Below are 21,814 nucleotides of genomic sequence, written 5' to 3' on the forward strand. Positions count from 1 at the left end.
AGCTGCCCACGTATATACTTCTGCATTGTGTTAATATGTTGTCTATAGTGTCACTTGCGCAAGCGCCCTACACAACTGTCCGCGTTTATACTAATGCGTCAAGTCAACGTGTTGCCTATGGTTTCGCCTGTGCAAGCGCCCTACGCAGCTGAACACGTTTATACTTCTGCGTCGAGTCAATACGTTGTCTATGGTGTCGCCTGTGCAAGCGGCCTACATAGCTGCCCACTTAAAGACCCTGCGGTAAGGTGTGGGTGGGAACACAAAGCTTGACAGACCAATCACAGTTGTTGCCGTTAGTGTCATGCATTTCTGGGGAGGTGTGCGTCGGGCTTTGGCATAGGGTACATGGCTATGTGCGGGGTATAGTGGAGGTTTGACGCAGAAATATAAATTTTCCTTTTTTCTCAAACACTTTCACAGAATGAGCCAATTTCCACTAAGATACACAACCATGCTATGGAATGTTTTGCCACTAAAAGTCCGGCTAAAAGGACAACTACCAACTATAGTCTGAAAACAAACTGAATCTGTGTGTTTGTGTGTGTGTGTTTGTGTGTGTATGTGTGTGTGTGTGTGTGTGTGTTGCAGTTGTAGAAATTAGCTGCTCAGTGTTTACGCCGGTTCAAACCTGCTGAAACCGACTCGTCTGCAAACACATGGAACAAATCTGGAGCTACATCACCAAGAACTGCACGGTACTTTCCACCACTGTTACTGACTGACCTGAGACCAGTTAACCCTTTATACCCCCACACTTCTACTAACTGACCTGAGACCAGGTAACCCCTTACACTCCCTGACCTGAGACCAGTTAACCCTTTATACCCCCACACTTCTACTAACTGACCTGAGACCAGGTAACCCCTTACACTCCCTGACCTGAGACCAGTTAACCCTTTATACCTAGACACTTCTACTAACTGACCTGAGACCAGGTAACCCCTTACTGTTACTAAGTGACTTGAGACCAGTTAACCCCTTACACTCCTTCACTGTTACTAACTGATCTGTGACCAGTTAAACCTTTACACCTCTTGACAGTTACTGGCTGTTCTGAGATCAGGTAACCCCTTGCCCACCCCAATTGTTCCTAACTGACCTGGGATCAGTTAACCCCCTACACACCCTGATTGCTGCAAACTGACTTGAGACCAGTTAACCCCTTACATTCCCTGACTGTTACTAACCCACCTGAGACCAGTTAACTCTTTACACTCCCTAACTGGTCTGAGTCCAGTTAACCCCTTACACACCCACTGTTACTGACCAACCTGCGACCAGTTAACCCCTTACACCCCCACACTGCTACTGACTGACATGAAACCAGTTAACCCCTTACACCCCCACACGGCTACTAACTGATCTAAGACAATTTAACCCCTTTCATTTCCTGAATGTAACTAATTTACCTGAGACCAGGTAACCCTTTACACTCCCTGAGTGTTACTACCTGACCTGATACCAGTTAGCCTTTTACACTACCTGACTGTTACTAACTGACCTAAGAACTGTTAACCCTTTACACTCCCTGAGTGTTACTACCTGACCTGATACCAGTTAGCCTTTTACACTACCTGACTGTTACTAACTGACCTAAGACCTGTTAACCCTTTACACTCCCTGAGTGTTACTACCTGACCTGATACCAGTTAGCCTTTTACACTTCTTGACTGTTACTAACTGATCTGAGACCATTTAACCCCTTACACTCGTTGACTGTTACTGACTGTGCTGACACCAGTTAACCCTTTACACTTTCTGACTGTTACTGACTGATCTGAGACCAGTAACTTCCTGTTACCACTTGAACCGAGACCATTTAACTCCTTAACCTTTTTTTTAACTGACCTGAGACCAGTTAACTCCTCACACTCCTAACTGTTACTGACTGACCTAAGACCAGTTAACCCCTTACACTCCCTGACCTAAGACTAGTTAACCCTTACACTCCCACGTGGACACTGACTGACCTGAGTCCAGTTAAGCCCTACACCCCCAAGCTGTTACTAACTGGCCTAAGACCAGTTAACCCCTTACACTCCCTGACCTGAGACCGGCTAAGCCCTAACACTCACAGACTGTTACTGACTGACCCAAGACCAGTTAACCCTTTATACCCCAACACTTCTACTAACTGACCTGAGACCAGGTAACCCCTTACTGTTACTAAGTGACCTGAGACCAATTAACCCCTTACACATCCTGACTGTTAGTAACTGATCTGTGACCAGTTAAGCCTTTACACCTCTGACAATTACTGACTGGCCTAAGACCACTTAACCCTTTACACTCCCTGACTGTTACTGACCTGAGGCCAGTTAACCCCTTACACACCCAGTTACTGACTGTCCTGTGCTCAGTTAACCTCTTACCCTCCCCAATTGTTACTGACCTGAGATCAGTTAACCCCTTACACTCCCTGACTGTTACTAACCGACCTGAGGCCAGTTAACCCCTTACACTCCCTGACTGTTACTAACCGACCTGAGGCCAGTTAACCCCTTACACCCCCACACTGCTACTGACTGACCTGAAACCAGTTAACCCCTTACACCCCCCACACGGCTACTAAGTAATCTGAGACCAGTTACCCCTTATATTTTGTAACTATGGATAACAGAGCTGAGACCAATTAACCCTTCACACTCCTTCACTGTTACAGACTGACCTAAGACCAATTAACCACTTACACTACTATCTATAACAGCACCACAGTACTCCCTCTGTCCACTCCAGAGGTTCTGGTGGAACCTTATGGTAAGTGGGTGATTAGCGGTTAGCGGTTAGCTAAGTGGGTGGGTGGCAGTGCTTGGTGACTTCAGGGGAATCTGTACTCGCTGACTCAGCGACTAAAAACAGAGAAACAGCATGAATCACCACAAACCACACACACACACACACACTGACTACACACACACACACACTGTAAATCCCCTTTGTAAATCAGACTCAGATGAAGTGAGATCAGACAGTGTTGATTAGCAGTGTGTATTTTATTGCGTTTCGCCTCCAAACATCAAACATTCAATCAATACAATCTCAGAGTGTGTGTATTCAGTGTGAGTGTGTGTATTCAGTGTGAGTGTGTGTAGTCAGTGTGTGTATCTGTTTTAGAGATAAAAAGCAAAATAATGTAGTCTGATTACCTGCTAATCTGATCTCAGTGCAAATCTGATTTAAGTGCAATTTCATCTAATTCACTTAAAAATATTACAATTTAAAATAAATAATTTTTATATTTTTAGGACAATAACTAATATCTTACTTCCTGTGTGTGCATGCCATTATGTGTGTGTGTGTGTGTTTGTTTGTTAATTTGTGTGTGGTAATTTTAGCCTATATCATATTTTTTATCCAAATATTTGCTGCAGTTTAGATGTAAAGATTGGTGTCAGAAGTGGTTTATTTAGTGTTCTGTTTAAACCCCGACCACTAGATGGCAGTGTTGTACTCTGTTGTTAGATCCTGCTGTTCTGATTGGGTTAAAAATAAACTTTTCTGTTTCATTAAAAGATTTTATTTTTATTAAGATTTTATTAAAATTATATATTTTTTTGGTATAAATTACAATGAGGTTTTAATGTGATTTTACCTCAATTAGAATACAACCCTATCATTAAATCCCACTGCTCTGATTGGATAAAAAGTTTTTTTTTTCCTTTATCCAGATCTTCTAAATATGATAGTGTGTTTTATACTATGAAAGATTTCAATATATCACCTCACAGTATTGCAATATACTGAGATATATTGAATAAAATGTGTGTATTTGTGTTTTTAATGTGCTGAGTAAAGGTTTAACATAGAGCTTTAGACTGGTGAAAATAACAGAGCTAAATGATTGTTAGTTATGAGATTTAATCCATATTTCAGCATAAATAAATAAAGTAATCGACCTTCTGAACTCAATAGTAGGGATGCCCCGTTCATAACGCTAATTAAAATCAGATCAGGGTGGAGTAATGATGGAGTATTGTGTACTCTGAGATTAGCCTGCGCTAGTAGATAGAGATCAGGATGGAGTAATGATGGAGTATTGTGTACTCTGAGATTAGCCTGCGCTAGTAGATTGAGATCAGGGTGGAGTAATGATGGAGTATTGTGTACTCTGAGATTTGCCTGCACTAGTAGATAGAGATCAGGGTGGAGTAATAATGGAGTATTGTGTACTCTGAGATTAGCATGTGCTAGTAGATTGAGATCAGGGTGGAGTAATGATGGAGTATTGTGTACTCTGAGATTAGCCTGCGCTAGTAGATAGAGATCAGGATGGAGTAATGATGGAGTATTGTGTACTCTGAGATTAGCCTGCGCTAGTAGATAGAGATCAGGATGGAGTAATGATGGAGTATTGTGTACTCTGAGATTAGCATGTGCTAGTAGATTGAGATCAGGGTGGAGTAATGATGGAGTATTGTGTACTCTGAGATTTGCCTGCACTAGTAGATAGAGATCAGGGTGGAGTAATAATGGAGTATTGTGTACTCTGAAATTAGCCTGCGCTAGTAGATAGAGATCAGGATGGAGTAATGATGGAGTATTGTGTACTCTGAGATTAGCATGTGCTAGTAGATTGAGATCAGGGTGGAGTAATGATGGAGTATTGTGTACTCTGAGATTAGCATGTGCTAGTAGATTGAGATCAGGGTGGAGTAATGATGGAGTATTGTGTACTCTGAGATTAGCCTGCGCTAGTAAACAGAGATCAGGGTGGAGTAATGATGGAGTATTGTGTACTCTGAGATTAGCATGTGCTAGTAGATTGAGATCAGGGTGGAGTAATAATGGAGTATTGTGTACTCTGAGATTAGCATGTGCTAGTAGATAGAGATCAGGGTGGAGTAATGATGGAGTATTGTGTACTCTGAGATTAGCATGTGCTAGTAGATTGAGATCAGGGTGGAGTAATAATGGAGTATTGTGTACTCTGAGACTAGCCTGCGTTAGTAGATTGAGATCAGGGTGGAGTAATGATGGAGTATTGTGTAAATAAAAACGTAACAGACGAGTTCATGCGGTGATTATAGTCGTATAGTCGTTATAGATATTCTATACTCTAAAAGCATTACTGTGTGTATGAGTATGTGTGTATAAGTGTGTGTTAATGTTTGTGTGTGTGTGTGTGTTACTATAAGTGTGTGTGGTAGTATCGTGCTCAAGCAGGAGTGAATCAAATCCAACGTAAACGCCACAAGCTCCGCCCCTTCCCCATTATAGTGCACCTGCCAGGTCAGCTATTTGCCATGGTGATAGAACCTCTGTCCTGATTGGCTGTGGGAGAGGTAGGCGTGGCGTGGGGGTGGCTGGGAGGAGCTCTGAAATGTGGCCTGTTGGACACAATAAAAGAAACACATACGATAATGAGTCTAGGAAGTTCTGATTGGTCCTCAGTACAAACGTAGAAGAGACTGTGTAGAAGAGACTGTGTAGAAGAGACTGTGTAGTTACACATTAACAATCTCTGTAATAACATGTAATTACTGGTGAAGTACTCATTGTTACAGATTTATTACAGTTGTACAGGTTATGTAAGATCATAAAATCAAAACTCTACAGAATGAAGACCTTATCGTAATGAGACTCTACAGACTCATGACTGTATTGTATCAAGACTCTACAGAAATGAGACTTTATTATACCAAGACTTTAAAAAATTGAGGCTTTATCATATCGACACTCTTCAGAATCGAGACTTTATCCTATCAAGATTCTACAGAATTAAGACTTTATCGTATTGAGACTTTATTGTATCAAGACTTTACAGAATCAAAGCATTTTCATACCGAGACTCATTTATCATAGATTTATCTTTTTGAGACATTTTATTGTATTAAGACTCTAAAGAATAAAGACTTTACCATATCAAGACTTCAGAATCATGACTTTATCATATCGAGACTCTGAAGAAACGAGACCATCATAACGAGACTCTACAGAATTGAGACTTTATCATATCAAGACTTTATTGTATCGAGATTTCATTGTATCAATACTTTATTGTATCGAAACTTTAGAGATTCAAGACTATTATATTAAGACTACAGAATCAACACTATTATCTGCTATTTACTGAATTTTTGATAGCTGATGTCAGTGTTGTAAAATTAGACATTTTCTGCAAAAAAACCCATAAAAATATAAATATAAATTACAGAAAATATAAACAATACAGGCACTAAGCATAAACATTAAAACTGTAAATGTAAAGTATTTCATATACAATATAAACATAAACTGTACTGTAAAAAGTAAAAAAAGGTAAATGTACAACTGTAAATGTAAAGTATACAGTGTAAAGGTGTAAACGGTACAGTATGTAAAATGTAAAACAGTAAAGTTTAACATATCGAGTGTAAAGTACTGAGATTATTGAGAGTATTGAGTATGAGGTGTAAACTGACCGCGTGGGCTGGCTGTGGGGGGGCCGTGTGGGTGAACGCCCCTGGGGAGGCGGGTCTGGGTGGGTGGGCGTATGGCAAGCCAGTCTGATCAAAAACACAGAAAAAAAAACAGAATAAACAACCAATCAGAGAATATCAAGTACTGAGACTTTCAAGACTTTAAAATTAATAATTTATCATCAAGATTTTATCATATCCAGAATCCGCACAACTGAAACTCATTTTAAAATCTTACAATATCAAGACTCCAACAAGTCGTGGCCCAACCGTATCTCTACCATTCTAAGACTTTATTGCATCACTGTTTCACAGTACTGAGACTTTTATTATCGGGAGACTTTACTGTATCTAGCATTTATCTTATTTAAATTCCATAGTATTAGGACTTCACCATATTGAGACTTTATCATACTGAACTCTACAGAATCGAGACTCTACAGAATCGAGACTCTACAGAATCGAGACTCTACAGAATCGAGACTCTACAGAATCGAGACTCTACAGAATCAAGACTCTACAGAATCGAAACTCTACAGAATCGAGACTCTACAGAATCGAGACTCAACAGAATCGAGACTCTACAGAATCGAGACTCTACAGAATCGAGACTCTACAGAATCGAGACTCTACAGAATCAAGACTCTACAGAATCAAGACTCCACAGAATCAAGACTCTACAGAATCGAGACTCTACAGAATCAAGACTCTACAGAATCGAGACTCTACAGAATCGAGACTCTACAGAATCGAGTCTCTACAGAATCAAGACTCTACAGAATCAAGAGTCTACAGAACCGAGACTTTATCATAATGAGACTTTATCTTAATGAGACTCTACAGAATAAAAACTATATCAATTCTACTGATTCTACAGAATTGACAGTTTATCATATTGAGACTACAGAATCGAGACTTTATCATATCAAGACTTTATCGTATCAAGACTACAGAATCAAGACTTTATCATATCAAGACTTTATCGTATCGAGACTACAGAATCAAGACTATCATATCAAGACTTTATCGTATCGAGACTACAGAATCGAGACTTTATCATATTAAGAGTATAGAATCAAGACTTTATCATACTAAGACTACAGAATAGAGACTTTATCGTATCGAGACTACTGAAACGAGATTTTATCGTACTGAGACTACAGAATCGAGACTTTATCGTATAGAGACTACAGAATCGAGACTTTATCGTATAGAGACTACAGAATCGAGACTTTATCGTATTGAAACTACAGAATCGAGACTTTATCGTATTGAGACTTTATAATATTGAGACTGCAGAATCGAAACATTATCATATTAAGACTAAAGTATTGAGACTTCATATCAATACTACAAAAATGAGACTTTATCATATAATATCACCCACCCCACAGATAACATGATCAATGATTTGATAATAAAATGATAAAATAATAAATTGGTACCTTGGCAGAAGGGATCTGAACAGCGATGGGAGGAGTTGGCAGCAACCCAGCTGCATTAGCATGAAGAGCCTGAGGATGCATAGGCCTCAAAGTGCTCTATACAAACACACACACACAAACACACACACACACACACACACAAACACACACACAAACACACACAATAAATAATAAAAACACAGAATGAGGAAGTGTGTTTAAACTTTTGACGGGTTGTTTACGGCAGTAGCTGTGTTTGAACTCACGGAGTCGGTGAAGCCGCTCTGCTGGTTAGCATGCTCCAGCTGTTTCTGCAGAGGAATGCTAGCGCTGGGTAAAAAACCTGCAAATAGAGATATTATAATAATATTAGCTTATAATACAGTTATTATAGCAGTTATAACGGTGATTAACGCTAATCTGATCTCATTAGCATGAACACACACCTGGCTGTGAGGTGAAGTGGCTGTGCACAGCGTAGCCCTGCTGCTGGTGGGGCAGGTACTGCATGGCCGGGAACGCTGAAGCTCCTACATAAGCAGAAGGTTCTCAGGTTACATGCTAATGCTAATGCTAACACTAATATTCATGGTGCTAACGGTGGATTAAAGCAAACAGTGCAAACAGACTATAATGTACAGAGAGTCCTATTCTGTTGGCAGTAATTCTTTGTCTACAGGGAGAAGACGGTGGTAGACTAACAGCACTAGAACTCTGGGATATGTTGTTTAATAGTGAAAGTAAGAGCTTTACCACACTCACAATGCAGTGAAAGGGAATTCACTTACTGATTAATTTATTATTAAAACATCTTCATAAACCTCATGTTTTCTAAAGCACTTATTTTAGATTTTTTATCTGTTTTTAATACTATAAACTATACTATACTATAAAAACATCCATCCATCCATCTTTTTATCCATCCACCCAACTATCCATTTATTCATCCACCCATCAACCCACCCATCCACACAACCATCTACCTACCCATCCATCAACCCATCCATCCATCCACCAACACATCCATTCATACACCCATCCATCCATCTTTCTATCCATCCACCCACTCAATCACCCACTCATTTATAAACCCACCCATTCATCCACCCAATCATCCATTCATACACCCATCCATCCACCTTTCTATCCATCTAGCCTTTTAAATCACCCACCCACTCATTCATAAACCCACCCACCCACACACTCATCCATCCACCCACCCATCCATTCATCCACCCTTCCATCTTACTATCTATCCATCCATCCATTCATCCATCCAACGACCCATCCATTCATACACCCTTCCATCTTACTATCCATCCATCTATTCATCCATCCAACGACCCATCCATTCATTCATCCAGCGACCCATCCATCCACCCAACCAATCATTCATTTATCTGCCCATTCATGCACCCATTCATCCACCCATCCATCAACCCACCCATCCATCGTCTCACCCATACATCGACCCACCCATGCAACCATCTGTCTATCCATCCATCCATACATCCACCCACTCATCCACCCTAACTATCAATACATACATTAATCCATCCATCTTTCTATCAATTCACCCATCCAATCCACTCGAGAGAGCAGTTCTAAATCAGGTCTCTGGCTTCCTCTCCCAGAATGACCTCCTGGACCAGAACCAATCTGGATTCAAAAAAGGACACTCTACCGAGACGGCTCTGTTGTCTGTGACTGAAGCGTTGAAAACTGCCAGAGCTGCAGGTCAGTCCTCAGTGCTCATTCTGCTGGACCTCTCGGCCGCATTTGACACAGTCAACCATGACTTCCTCCTAACTATACTTTCAAACATGGGGATCGCAGATAATGTGCTGTCATGGTTCAGATCGTACCTCACTGGGCGCTCGTTCAAGGTGTCGTGGCAAGGACAGCTGTCCTCAGCCCACTCCCTATCCACTGGGGTTCCCCAGGGTTCGGTACTGGGTCCCCTTCTCTTCTCAATATACACTGCCTCTCTTGGTCAGGTTATCCACTCACATGGATTTTCCTACCATTGCTTTGCTGATGACACCCAGCTATACCTGTCGTTCTCACCTGAAGATAACTCAATCTCTGCACGGATATCGTTGTGTCTCTCTGACATATCCTCATGGATGAAGGAGCATCACCTTCAATTAAATCTCTCAAAGACTGAACTTCTGGTTATACCAGCAAAACCATCTTTTCAACACAACTTCTCTATAAGCATCGACTCTCTCTCTCTCTCACCCACAAAGGTTGCTAGGAACCTGGGTGTCATGGTTGATGACCAGCTTCTCTTCACGCACCATGTGGCCTCAGTTGCTCGATCCTGCCGATTCGCGCTTTACAACATCAGAAAAATTAGACCGTTTCTGACGCAACAGGCCACCCAACTCCTGGTACAAGCAGTCGTCATCTCACGCCTCGACTACTGCAATGCCCTGCTAACTGGCCTCCCGGCCTGCGTAGTAAAACCACTACAGATGATCCAGAATGCAGCAGCACGTCTGGTCTTCAACCAGCCAAAACGGGCACATGTCACCCCGCTGCTCATTGAGCTCCATTGGCTACCAGTTGATGCTCGGATCAAATTCAAAACTCTTACAATCGCCTACAAGGTGATGACAGAACAGCTCCTTCCTACCTGCACTCGCTCCTGAAGGCTTACGCTACCTCCCGGCCGCTGCGCTCCTCCAGTGAACGTCGCCTCGCTTTACCAAACAAACACTCACACAAAGCAATCCAGACTGTTCTCATACAGAGTTCCCCAATGGTGGAACCAAACTACCTTCCACTACCAGATCAGGAGAATCTCTCACTATCTTTAATAAACTCCTGAAGACAGAGCTCTTCAAAGAGCACTTACTCTCCTAACACCTCTAACAAACTAACAAATTCTAACCTCATTTCCTTCTTCCCCTCCTTCACTCCTCTATCCCTTTATTTCCCTTCGACCTCCTTTAAGCCCTATCTAAAAATGGGTTATCTAAATTCCTATTACTTTTGTACTTGACTTTCGTAAGTTGCTTTGGACAAAAGCGTCTGCCAAATGTAATGTAATGTAATGTAATGTACTCACCCATTCATCCACCCACCTATCCATCCATGCATGCAAATTTTAACACAGGGCACATTTCAGAGAACTCTGACAATAAAAGTGTTTTGTATTGTATTGTATGTTGACTCTGACTGACTGACTGATTGATTGATTGATTGTGGAAGGTGTACGGTGGCGATGGCGCGGCGGTACCTCTGATCTGGGCGCTGCTGGTGTAGCTGACGGGTACGGGTTGGCTGGTGAAGGGTGAGGCGTGCTGGGGCTGGGTGACGCCGTACGGTCCGTGACCCGGCTGAGCTCCGGAGAACTGACCGTGATCCGACCCGGGAGCACCGAACCCCGGCTGAGACTGATAATGACGACCCTACAGAGAGAGAGAGAGAGAGAGAGTAGTGTTCACGTCTCTCCACAGAAGATCAATGAGATTTAGGTCTTTAGGACTTTAACTGGAACATTCTAACACATGAATATTCTCTGATCTAAATCATTATAGCTCCACTGTAGCTCTGACTGTATGTTTAGGGTCATCGTCTTGCTGGAAGATCTCAAGTGTTTTACAGCCTCCAACAGCTTTTCTTCTTCCAGGATTGTTCTGTATTTATTTATCTCCATCCATCTTCCATCCATCAACTCTGACCAGCTTCCTAAATCTGTCCCTGCTGAAGAAAAGCTCATCCCCACAGCATGATGCTGCCGCCACCATGTTTCACAGTGGGGATGGTGTCCGCCACATACAGCACTTCATATTTAGGCCAAAAAGTTCAATTGCACACAGCTGGATTAACTCTATTTTTAACTCTATCTACTCTGAGCTGGTAGGCTGGTACTGTGCCAGGCTACAGAAGCTCGCTGGGTTTATTTCACGGCTCGTTTATCTTCGTTTAACTCAATCTGACCACAGATCTGATCTCATGCAGCCGTGCTGGAGAAGTGTGGGTTTCTGTTTGTGCCACAAACCCTGAGTCACCACCCTGAGGGCACCTACAGCCCGGCTTCAATATAAACCAGCAATAAACCAGCCCCAAGCCCCAATACTGAATAATCCAGACTAGGGATGCAACAGTAAAGTGTTGCCATGGTTCGGTTCGTATCGCGGTTCTTGGGCCGTTGTATCGGTTCGGTTTTGATATATCAATATTAGAGCTTAGATTCTCTGCCCGAAATAGTCTGTGACATAGGCATCTGTTTTTAATGCTATTTTTATTTTATATAAAGCTCTGGTGTGATAATCACAATATAACCAGGTAACCAAATATTATCATTAATGAAAATGAACGAAAATAAAAACAAAAATTTGTTAACTGAAACTAATAAAAACGGTAATTAAAAGAAAAAAGGTAACTAACCGGAACTGTATTGAGAGTTTATAAAACGAACTAAAATGAACTGAAATTACTGATAGAATACACTTTGTTTTTGTGTTTGTTAATTTATTTAGAGTTGCTGTTTCCACTCCAGCAGTTTTACAGTGGGCAGTGTTGTGCCGATTCTGCTCGCGAAGCGAAGTCACTCGCGCTAACGGCGAAATAATGACAGAAAACCCTGAAAAAGCTGCAGAAAGGGATTATTAATATTAATATGAGCGCAAGGGAGATAAAAGCATGTGTTCTGTAGTGAAAAAGGAGATACAGTATGTGGAATAAACTTCCCCTGGAGGCAGGGGAAGCGTGGGTCCACCCCATACCACGACGTTCAGCCCGGTCTGCCCCAGCTGGACCGCATTGGACCAGCATAAAGACCCTGCCTCAGCCTTCACTCAAGAGATATGCTGACAGTGAGAGAAAGGCTGAGGCAACAAGAAACTAAGAGACACTAAAGTTAAGCAACTAGAGCTGCACTGGGCCGTTATTATGTTTCTTTAAGTTAGATTTGGGTGTTGATGGAGGGCATTTTTCCTAATAAAGCTATGTTTTGAGTTCATTCACTTCCTGTGTCTGTGTTTCTCTGTTCTTTCGAACTACCGGGTCACTGCAGCCACGCCCACAGTCACAATATATAAATAAGTACATTTTGCAAATGCAAACACAAATGGCGATATCACGATTTTTAAAACGATTGAGGTCATGTTCATTTATTGAAGTCGATAATGTAATTATTGTGACAGGCCTATTAAATACTGAACATCTCTTAAAAATCTACTAGGGCTGCAACTAATGATTATTTGTGTAGTCGACTAATCTGATCATTTTTTCGATTGGTCGATTAGTCAAAGATTATTTCTGACATGTCCTCCATCTCTAAAACCAACAGAAAAACAGCTAAACATGAGATTTAAAAGACATTTAAATGTCCACATGTTGTTTAAATGTGGAGAGTACTGATATTTACTGAATAAATATGAAATTTGTAGTCGACAAGTGTTTTGTAGTTTAATGTGAATTTATTCACCTAAAACTTTAGAACTTAAGAAAAATATATATATATATAGAGGAGACACTCGAATCTCGAATTTATTTTTTTTAGGAGATTCTTCACTCATTCTACTGAAATACTTTTTTAAAGCGTAAGTACTAATCGGCGGCGCAGTGGAATGAATCTCTCCTGGATTACAGGGCGGGATTGTTTGAGGTGGTCAGTCAGAGCACTGGTATGGTGATGGTACGGTGCGGAAGTGCCGGCGATTGGTGAACTCGTGGGTGTTTGGATGAGATTAGTCCTGATTTGAGTAATGGATGGTTTGGGTCAGTTTAAGGTCATTTCTCCTCTTTTCTGCACTGTAAAATCAGATCAGAGAGTTTTCCGGTAGATTAGGAACAGATCTTTCTTTATGTGTTTTATTTTAAGGTCATTGGCCGAGACCTCAGATCAGTCCAGCTGCCGGGACTCAAACCATGAGTCACCAGTTCCCCCGGTCATCCGGCGTCCAGCGCCAAGTCCCACACGCCCCCGAATCCACCAACCGCCCGCCACTTCCTCTCACTTCCAGCCCTCTGATTGGCTGCCTGAAACAAACCCACACTGCAGCGCCAGGAGGGCTTTGTTCCACTGCGTCCGGCCGGCGTGACCCACACGTGACTCTTTTTATTTTCTTAATTTAACCCTTTAGATCCTGAATCCCTTCAGTTCTGATCTCTCTCAAAACTACAGTACTGATATTATTAATCAGATTTACAGTATACGCCCTGAGGTACAACCCTGTGAGACAAAATAACATAGCAAGATAAACCAGGAGTTCTCAACCTCTTCCACCTCATGTTTTATTTTTACTTCCTAAAAGCTTTTTATGATTACAGTATTTTTATTTCTTTTTATTCCTCAATCTCTTTTCATTTCAGTTTTTTTGTCAATTGTCTCCCTAATATTACACACCTAAATCTTGCCGATATATCTATTCAAGCCTTACATAAAAAGGTTTCATATTTGATAGAAAACCCTACTAAAAATCTGAATTGTAAACTTTTTTAAATCTGCAACTGTGGATAATAAAAATATAGTGGATAATAAAAATATAGTGAATACAAATCACAAAAATGGCCCTTTCCTAAGCTTCGTTTTAAAAACAGTATTATTCTGAATACAAATCAAACATTCAATGTCCTCCAAAACTTTTTTTTGGTACGGTTGTCTAGTTTTTATGTCTATTTTTAAACAATTTTTAGACAAATTATCAGGTGGAGCAGAGAGAGAACAGGCAGCTTCTCTAAGTGTCATGTAGGAGATTCTCCAAAGCCCACAAAGTTTTCAGAATGGGAGAAAAAGAGTGTTCAGGTACATTTCTGGAGTTTTATCTGTTTATCTTGGTAACAGAAAACACAGGAGCTCCACTGACTGAATACAACCTAGACAGACGCCATCAGTCAGACGTTCATCACTATCTCGGTAACACAGGCGCCGTGCCGAGCCGAGCGTACACCCCCACTTATTACACACACATGAACACACAGCAGCACAAACCCAACTTTTACATCAACAATAAACAGAATAGTAAATAAAATAACATTGCTGTTCCCGTAAATGAGCTGCTGGAGCTCCTTCACAGCGTCAACCAGCAGCTCAGTTTCCTCTGCTGAGAAGAGTTTGTTGAACACGTCCAGGTAGCTGCACCGTTACAATAGCAATCCACCAAAGTCAGTCAGAGCTCACCTGATCTACTCTTAAAGAGAATGATGAGCAAGAGACACTCTGATTGGTTTATTATTTCACGTTACACCTAAAATGAACCACACCCATCATTAATTAAGAGAATTAGTACATGACTTTTGCACACTTTCGCTTTGAGACGAGCAATATGTACTTTTCCCGTCGTTATGATAGCAAAGACACACTGACACGCCCTACATCAAGCTGCACGGTGCACGACTCGACTATAGATCTTTAATTTAGGATCTGAGTTGAGTCTGATCTACTTACTGAAATAACTGGAGGTTGGAACAGCTGTTTATTGCGTTCTCCCAGCAGCGCCGCCGGCCGACCGTGACTCACCGCACTCGCTAACACACACAGAAACACAACAGCAATTACACAGATCAGTTCACTAATAAATTACTATGCACTATACACACACACACACACACATTATACACTATACACACACACACACACACTCTTACCCTGCATGCTGAGGAGGTGCTGGCTGGAGTGGATGGTCATGTTGGGCTGGTAGGCGGCGGAGGTCAGAGTGGTCATATCACTGCCGGAATATAATATATAAACACAGATAAATAAAATATATATGGGTAAATTAATTCACTAAATTCATATTAATTTCTCACTAAAATAATAATCAATAGAGCACAACCAACAGGCACAGAACAGGTTATTACATAGTATTATTCTACAAGTTCAACTTTGGACACGTCTTAAATCGTGTTTTTCATTATATTAAAATGTTCTACTTTGTAGATTAAAACTAAACTCATCCAAATTATGAAGACGAACATGTGGAATTTTTTAGTTTAACACAAAAAAAGTGTTAAAAAACAGAATATGTTTTATATTTTAGATTCTTCAAAGTTTAGATAATAAGTTTTGTACAGCAGAAAACCATTGTACTCTGCTGGATTTTCTCAGTCAGTTTTATGAGGTAGAGTCTCCTGGAATTCAGGCTTTCAGTTAACAGCTGTGCTGAACTCATCAAGAGTTAATTACTTGAATTTGGCTGCTCTCCAGAAACACGTTTATCACGAGAACACACCAGAACTAGAGATACCACACCACAGAATCTCTATAGAGGAGAATACGCACTTAAAGTGAGTCCAATATGAACATAAGTTCATATGAAGCAACTGATCAAACTAAAATCAGAGTTTATAAATATCTGATCAGATTTATACTGAAATATGTACTTATGTCCTTAAAACACAGAACTATATTAAATATATATTATCGTTTTAAACTCCAGTTATAAACCTTTTAAACTCAGTGCTCTACCTGTATCTCCAGAATCAGCTCGCAAACCAACCAATCAGCTCACAGTATCAGTAATGCTAGAGCTTTACTGTGTAAAACCTTTTGTTTTCTGTAGATAAACTGAAATATACAGACACACTTTCTTTGCTTTTTTTAGTAAAATACATTATTCTACTTTCTAAAATTAAAGAAATACTCAGAACAAGTAGTTCATTATTCATTTTAATTTAAAGATTTTAGCTTTTAGCTCCATTCACCCCCATTCATAAAGGACTCTTTCTCCGTAATCCCATTGTTAGTACGTAGCCGTTGCTCCTGACTCACAGTCGCCGACTGGGTCAGATATCTAGGCTGCCAAATATTCATTCAATTTTCAATGAAAAACTGCCGGCGACTGAAAAACTGGGCTAAAGTCGTGTAGTGTGAACCTGCATTAATGTGTTTGAGTAATGTTCTAATCCATATTATGAGAAGCAAGAACTACTCAACTTAGTAAAGAAAAAATGACATTAAGAGAAAAAAATGTAGGTCAGTCAATCCGAAAAGAATTTTAAGACTTTTAAAAAATATCCTCAAGTGCAGTCACCGCAAAAAAGACCATTAAAACATTATAATAATGATGGAACTGGCACTCATCGGGACCGCCCAAGGAAAGAAAGAGCAGGAGTTTCCTCTGTTGCACAAGATAAGGTCACTAGTACTGTATGTGTACAATATATGTAGGTTACTCTGGTCCTGTGATAAGAATGTTAGAGTAGCAGGTTAGCCGCTATGCTAACCTCTGTTCTTTCCTCCGGCGTTTCTCCTCCTCATGTAGAACCTTCTTCAACTGCAGGAACAGCTGATGCTTCTCCTCCTGAAGACCCTGAAGCTTCTCCCCCATCTTCATTATCTAACACAACACAGACACTGCAGTCTTTATAATGCTCTATAATGCTCTATAATGTTCATATGATCCACAACACGCTCATTCTGACAGACTGTAATACACTACAGGAAGTGTAGGGGGCGCTCTATAATGCTCTATAATGTTCATATGATCCACAACACGCTCATTCTGACAGACTGTAATACACTACAGGAAGTGTAGGGGGAGCTCTATAATGCTCTATAATGTTCATATGATCCACAACACGCTCATTCTGACAGACTGTAATACACTACAGGAAGCGTAGGGGGCGCTCTATGACGCTCTATAATGTTCATATGATAGTAATAATCACTCACCTGCTCCTTAGTTTCCTCCAGAGACATCCTCTCCTCCATCTCCTTCTTCCTCTTCCTCTCCTCCTCCTCCTTCAGCTTCTGCTCCATCATCTTATCCACCTCCTCCTCCTCTATCACACACATAATAGGCAGGTATAGAGGTGGGTATAGAGACAGGTATATAGTTGGGTATAGAGGTAGGTATAGAGACGGGTATCGAGCTAGGTATAGAGATGGGTACAGACGTGGGTATAGAGGCGGTTATAGAGGTGGGTATATAGATAGTAAAGAGCTGGGTATAGACATGGGTATAGAGGCGGTTATAGAGGTGGTCATATAGATGGTAAAGAGGTGGGTATAGAGACGTGTATCGAGTTGGGTATAGAGATGGGTATAGAGGTGGGTGTAGAGGTCAGTAAAAAGATGGGTGTAAAGATGGGTTTAGAGACGGGTATAGAGGCGGGTTTAGAGACAGGTATAGAGACGGGTATAGAGGTGGGTATAGAGGCGGGTATAGAGGCGGGTATAGAGACAGGTATAGAGACGGGTATAGAGGTGGGTATAGAGGCGGGTATAGAGGCGGTTATAGAGGTGGGTATAGAGGCGGGTGTAGAGGCGGGTGTAGAGGCGGGTATAGAAATGGGTATTGAGATGGATATTGAAATGGGTATAGATGAGGGTACAGTGACGGGTATAAAAATAGATAGAGGTTGGTATAGAGGTGGGTATAGAGGCGGGTGTAGATGCAGGTATAGAGGTGGGTATATAACTCACCCTGTCTCTTGCGCTCTCTCTCCCTCATGATGTGTTTATGTAAGGCTCGTGCCATCGCGTTCGACAGCTTCGGCCTCTCCAGCAGCGCGGGCATGATGGCGGGCACGGGCGGGGCCAGCTGGCACCAAACACAAAAACAACACAACAACATCAAACAAACATTAAAGAGCTGCAGTTATTACATCATCAAACATCAAAACCAACCACATCAAAGATAATTACTACTGTAATATCTATATTATAATATATCCTGAACTCTGACAGTAGATCTGACTGAACTCTGACAGTAGATCTGATTGAACTCTGACAGTAGATCGGACTGAACTCTGACAGCAGATCTGATTGAACTCTGACAGTAGATCAGACTGAACTCTGACAGTAGATCTGACTGAACTCTGACAGTAGATCTGACTGAACTCTGACAGTAGATCGGACTGAACTCTGACAGTAGATCGGATTGAACTCTGACAGTAGATCTGACTGAACTCTGACAGTAGATCTGACTGAACTCTGACAGTAGACCTGACTGAACTCTGACAGTAGATCAGACTGAACTCTGACAGCAGATCTGACTGAACTCTGACAGTAGATCTGACTGAACTCTGACAGTAGATCGGACTGAACTCTGACAGTAGATCTGACTGAACTCTGACAGTAGATCTGACTGAACTCTGACAGTAGATCGGATTGAACTCTGACAGTAGATCTGACTGAACTCTGACAGTAGATCTGACTGAACTCTGACAGTAGATCGGACTGAACTCTGACAGTAGATCGGATTGAACTCTGACAGTAGATCTGACTGAACTCTGACAGTAGATCGGACTGAACTCTGACAGTAGATCTGACTGTACTGTGACAGTAGATCTGACTGAACTCTGACAGTAGATCGGACTGAACTCTGACAGTAGATCGGACTGAACTCTGACAGTAGATAGGACTGAACTCTGACAGTAGATCTGACTGAACTCTGACAGTAGATCTGATTGAACTCTGACAGCAGATCTGACTGAACTCTGACAGTAGATCTGACTGAACTCTGACAGTAGATCTGACTGAACTCTGACAGTAGATCTGATTGAACTCTGACAGCAGATCTGACTGAACTCTGACAGTAGATCGGACTGAACTCTGACAGTAGATCGGATTGAACTCTGACAGTAGATCTGACTGAACTCTGACAGTAGATCGGATTGAACTCTGACAGTAGATCTGACTGAACTCTGACAGTAGATCTAATTGAACTCTGACAGTAGATCTGACTGAACTCTGACAGTAGATCTGACTGAACTCTGACAGTAGATCTGATTGAACTCTGACAGTAGATCTGACTGAACTCTGACAGTAGATCTGACTGAACTCTGACAGTAGATCTGACTGAACTCTGACAGTAGATCTGATTGAACTCTGACAGTAGATCTGACTGAACTCTGACAGTAGATCAGACTGAACTCTGACAGTAGATCTGACTGAACTCTGACAGTAGATCTGATTGAACTCTGACAGTAGATCTGACTGAACTCTGACAGTAGATCTGATTGAACTCTGACAGTAGATCTGACTGAACTCTGACAGTAGATCTGATTGAACTCTGACAGTAGATCTGACTGAACTCTGACAGTAGATCAGACTGAACTCTGACAGTAGATCTGACTGAACTCTGACAGTAGATCTGACTGAACTCTGACAGTAGATCTGATTGAACTCTGACAGCAGATCTGATTGAACTCTGACAGTAGATCTGACTGAACTCTGACAGTAGATCTGACTGAACTCTGACAGTAGATCTGATTGAACTCTGACAGTAGATCTGACTGAACTCTGACAGTAGATCGGATTGAACTCTGACAGTAGATCTGACTTAACTCTGACAGTAGATCTGACTGAACTCTGACAGTAGATCTGACTGAACTCTGACAGTAGATCTGACTGAACTCTGACAGTAGATCTGATTGAACTCTGACAGTAGATCTGACTGAACTCTGACAGTAGATCAGACTGAACTCTGACAGTAGATCTGACTGAACTCTGACAGTAGATCTGATTGAACTCTGACAGTAGATCTGACTGAACTCTGACAGTAGATCAGACTGAACTCTGACAGTAGATCTGACTGAACTCTGACAGTAGATCTGACTGAACTCTGAAAGTAGATCTGACTGAACTCTGACAGTAGATCTGATTGAACTCTGACAGTAGATCTGATTGAACTCTGACAGTAGATCTGATTGAACTCTGACAGTAGATCTGATTGAACTCTGACAGTAGATCTGATTGAACTCTGACAGTAGATCTGACTGAACTCTGACAGTAGATCGGATTGAACTCTGACAGTAGATCTGACTGAACTCTGACAGTAGATCTGATTGAACTCTGACAGTAGATCTGACTGAACTCTGACAGTAGATCTGATTGAACTCTGACAGTAGATCTGACTGAACTCTGACAGTAGATCTGACTGAACTCTTGACAGTAGGTCAGACTGAACTCTGACAGTAGATCTGATTGAACTCTGACAGTAGATCAGACTGAACTCTGACAGTAGATCTGATTGAACTCTGACAGTAGATCTGACTGAACTCTGACAGTAGATCTGACTGAACTTTGACAGTAGATCGGATTGAACTCTGACAGTAGATCTGATTGAACTCTGACAGTAGATCAGACTGAACTCTGACAGTAGATCTGATTGAACTCTGACAGTAGATCAGACTGAACTCTGACAGTAGATCTGACTGAACTCTGACAGTAGATCGGATTGAACTCTGACAGTAGATCTGACTGAACTCTGACAGTAGATCTGATTGAACTCTGACAGTAGATCTGACTGAACTCTGACAGTAGATCTGACTGAACTCTGACAGTAGATCGGATTGAACTCTGACAGTAGATCTGACTGAACTCTGACAGTAGATCTGACTGAACTCTGACAGCAGATCTGACTGAACTCTGACAGTAGATCTGACTGAACTCTGACAGTAGATCTGACTGAACTCTGACAGTAGATCAGACTGAACTCTGACAGTAGATCTGACTGAACTCTGACAGTAGATCTGACTGAACTCTGACAGTAGATCAGACTGAACTCTGACAGTAGATCTGACTGAACTCTGACAGTAGATCTGACTGAACTCTGACAGTAGATCTGACTGAACTCTGACAGTAGATCTGATTGAACTCTGACAGTAGATCTGATTGAACTCTGACAGTAGATCTGACTGAACTCTGACAGTAGATCTGATTGAACTCTGATTGAACTCTGACAGTAGATCTGACTGAACTCTGACAGTAGATCGGACTGTAACCGGGTGAATTAGCCGTTAGCAGGCTAACTGAGTGTGGATACAGAGAGCGGAGTGATACAGAGTGCTACGCGGTGATGCGGAGTGATATATATAGAGTGATGCGGAGTGACAGGGACGGAGCCCCGGATGAGACGCACCTTTGCCGCGTGCGGGGTCGGTGTGCGGGTGAAGATGAGCAGTTGTGTCAGTGCGCGCGCTGCGGGTCTTCAGATCTTCCTCACCTGCAGAACCAAAACACGCGCAGGCCCGGCACCCAGCGCTGACGCACTTCCGCCCGGGGGCGTGTCCCCGCGTCACGCACAG

At 41.6% G+C, this 21,814-nt stretch overlaps 1 protein-coding gene across 2 annotated transcripts; it reads right to left on the reverse strand.

Annotated features, from left to right (window-relative positions):
* Positions 1 to 5,008: 5,008 nt before the first annotated feature.
* gps2 (G protein pathway suppressor 2) lies at positions 5,009 to 21,786 on the reverse strand. Of its 2 annotated transcripts, XM_049484037.1 has the most exons (12): positions 21,649 to 21,786; positions 18,207 to 18,324; positions 17,454 to 17,563; positions 17,006 to 17,118; positions 15,428 to 15,507; positions 15,228 to 15,307; positions 11,070 to 11,241; positions 8,272 to 8,355; positions 8,092 to 8,168; positions 7,847 to 7,942; positions 6,405 to 6,488; positions 5,009 to 5,330 (listed from the first exon to the last, which is right to left on the reverse strand). In XM_049484037.1, exons 2-12 carry the CDS (start codon positions 18,298 to 18,300, stop codon positions 5,238 to 5,240), a joined length of 1,083 nt encoding a protein of 360 aa, XP_049339994.1. In that variant the 5' UTR covers positions 18,301 to 18,324; positions 21,649 to 21,786; the 3' UTR covers positions 5,009 to 5,237. The 2 variants fall into 2 exon arrangements, with proteins under 2 accessions (XP_049339994.1, XP_049340021.1); XM_049484064.1 differs by lacking the exon at positions 21,649 to 21,786 and having other exon boundaries at positions 17,454 to 17,561; positions 18,207 to 18,283.
* Between the last annotated feature and the right edge of the window lie 28 nt (positions 21,787 to 21,814).

The sequence above is a fragment of the Astyanax mexicanus genome, chromosome 1 (genome assembly GCF_023375975.1).
Source record: "Astyanax mexicanus isolate ESR-SI-001 chromosome 1, AstMex3_surface, whole genome shotgun sequence".
Classification (NCBI taxonomy): Eukaryota; Metazoa; Chordata; class Actinopteri; order Characiformes; family Acestrorhamphidae; genus Astyanax; species Astyanax mexicanus.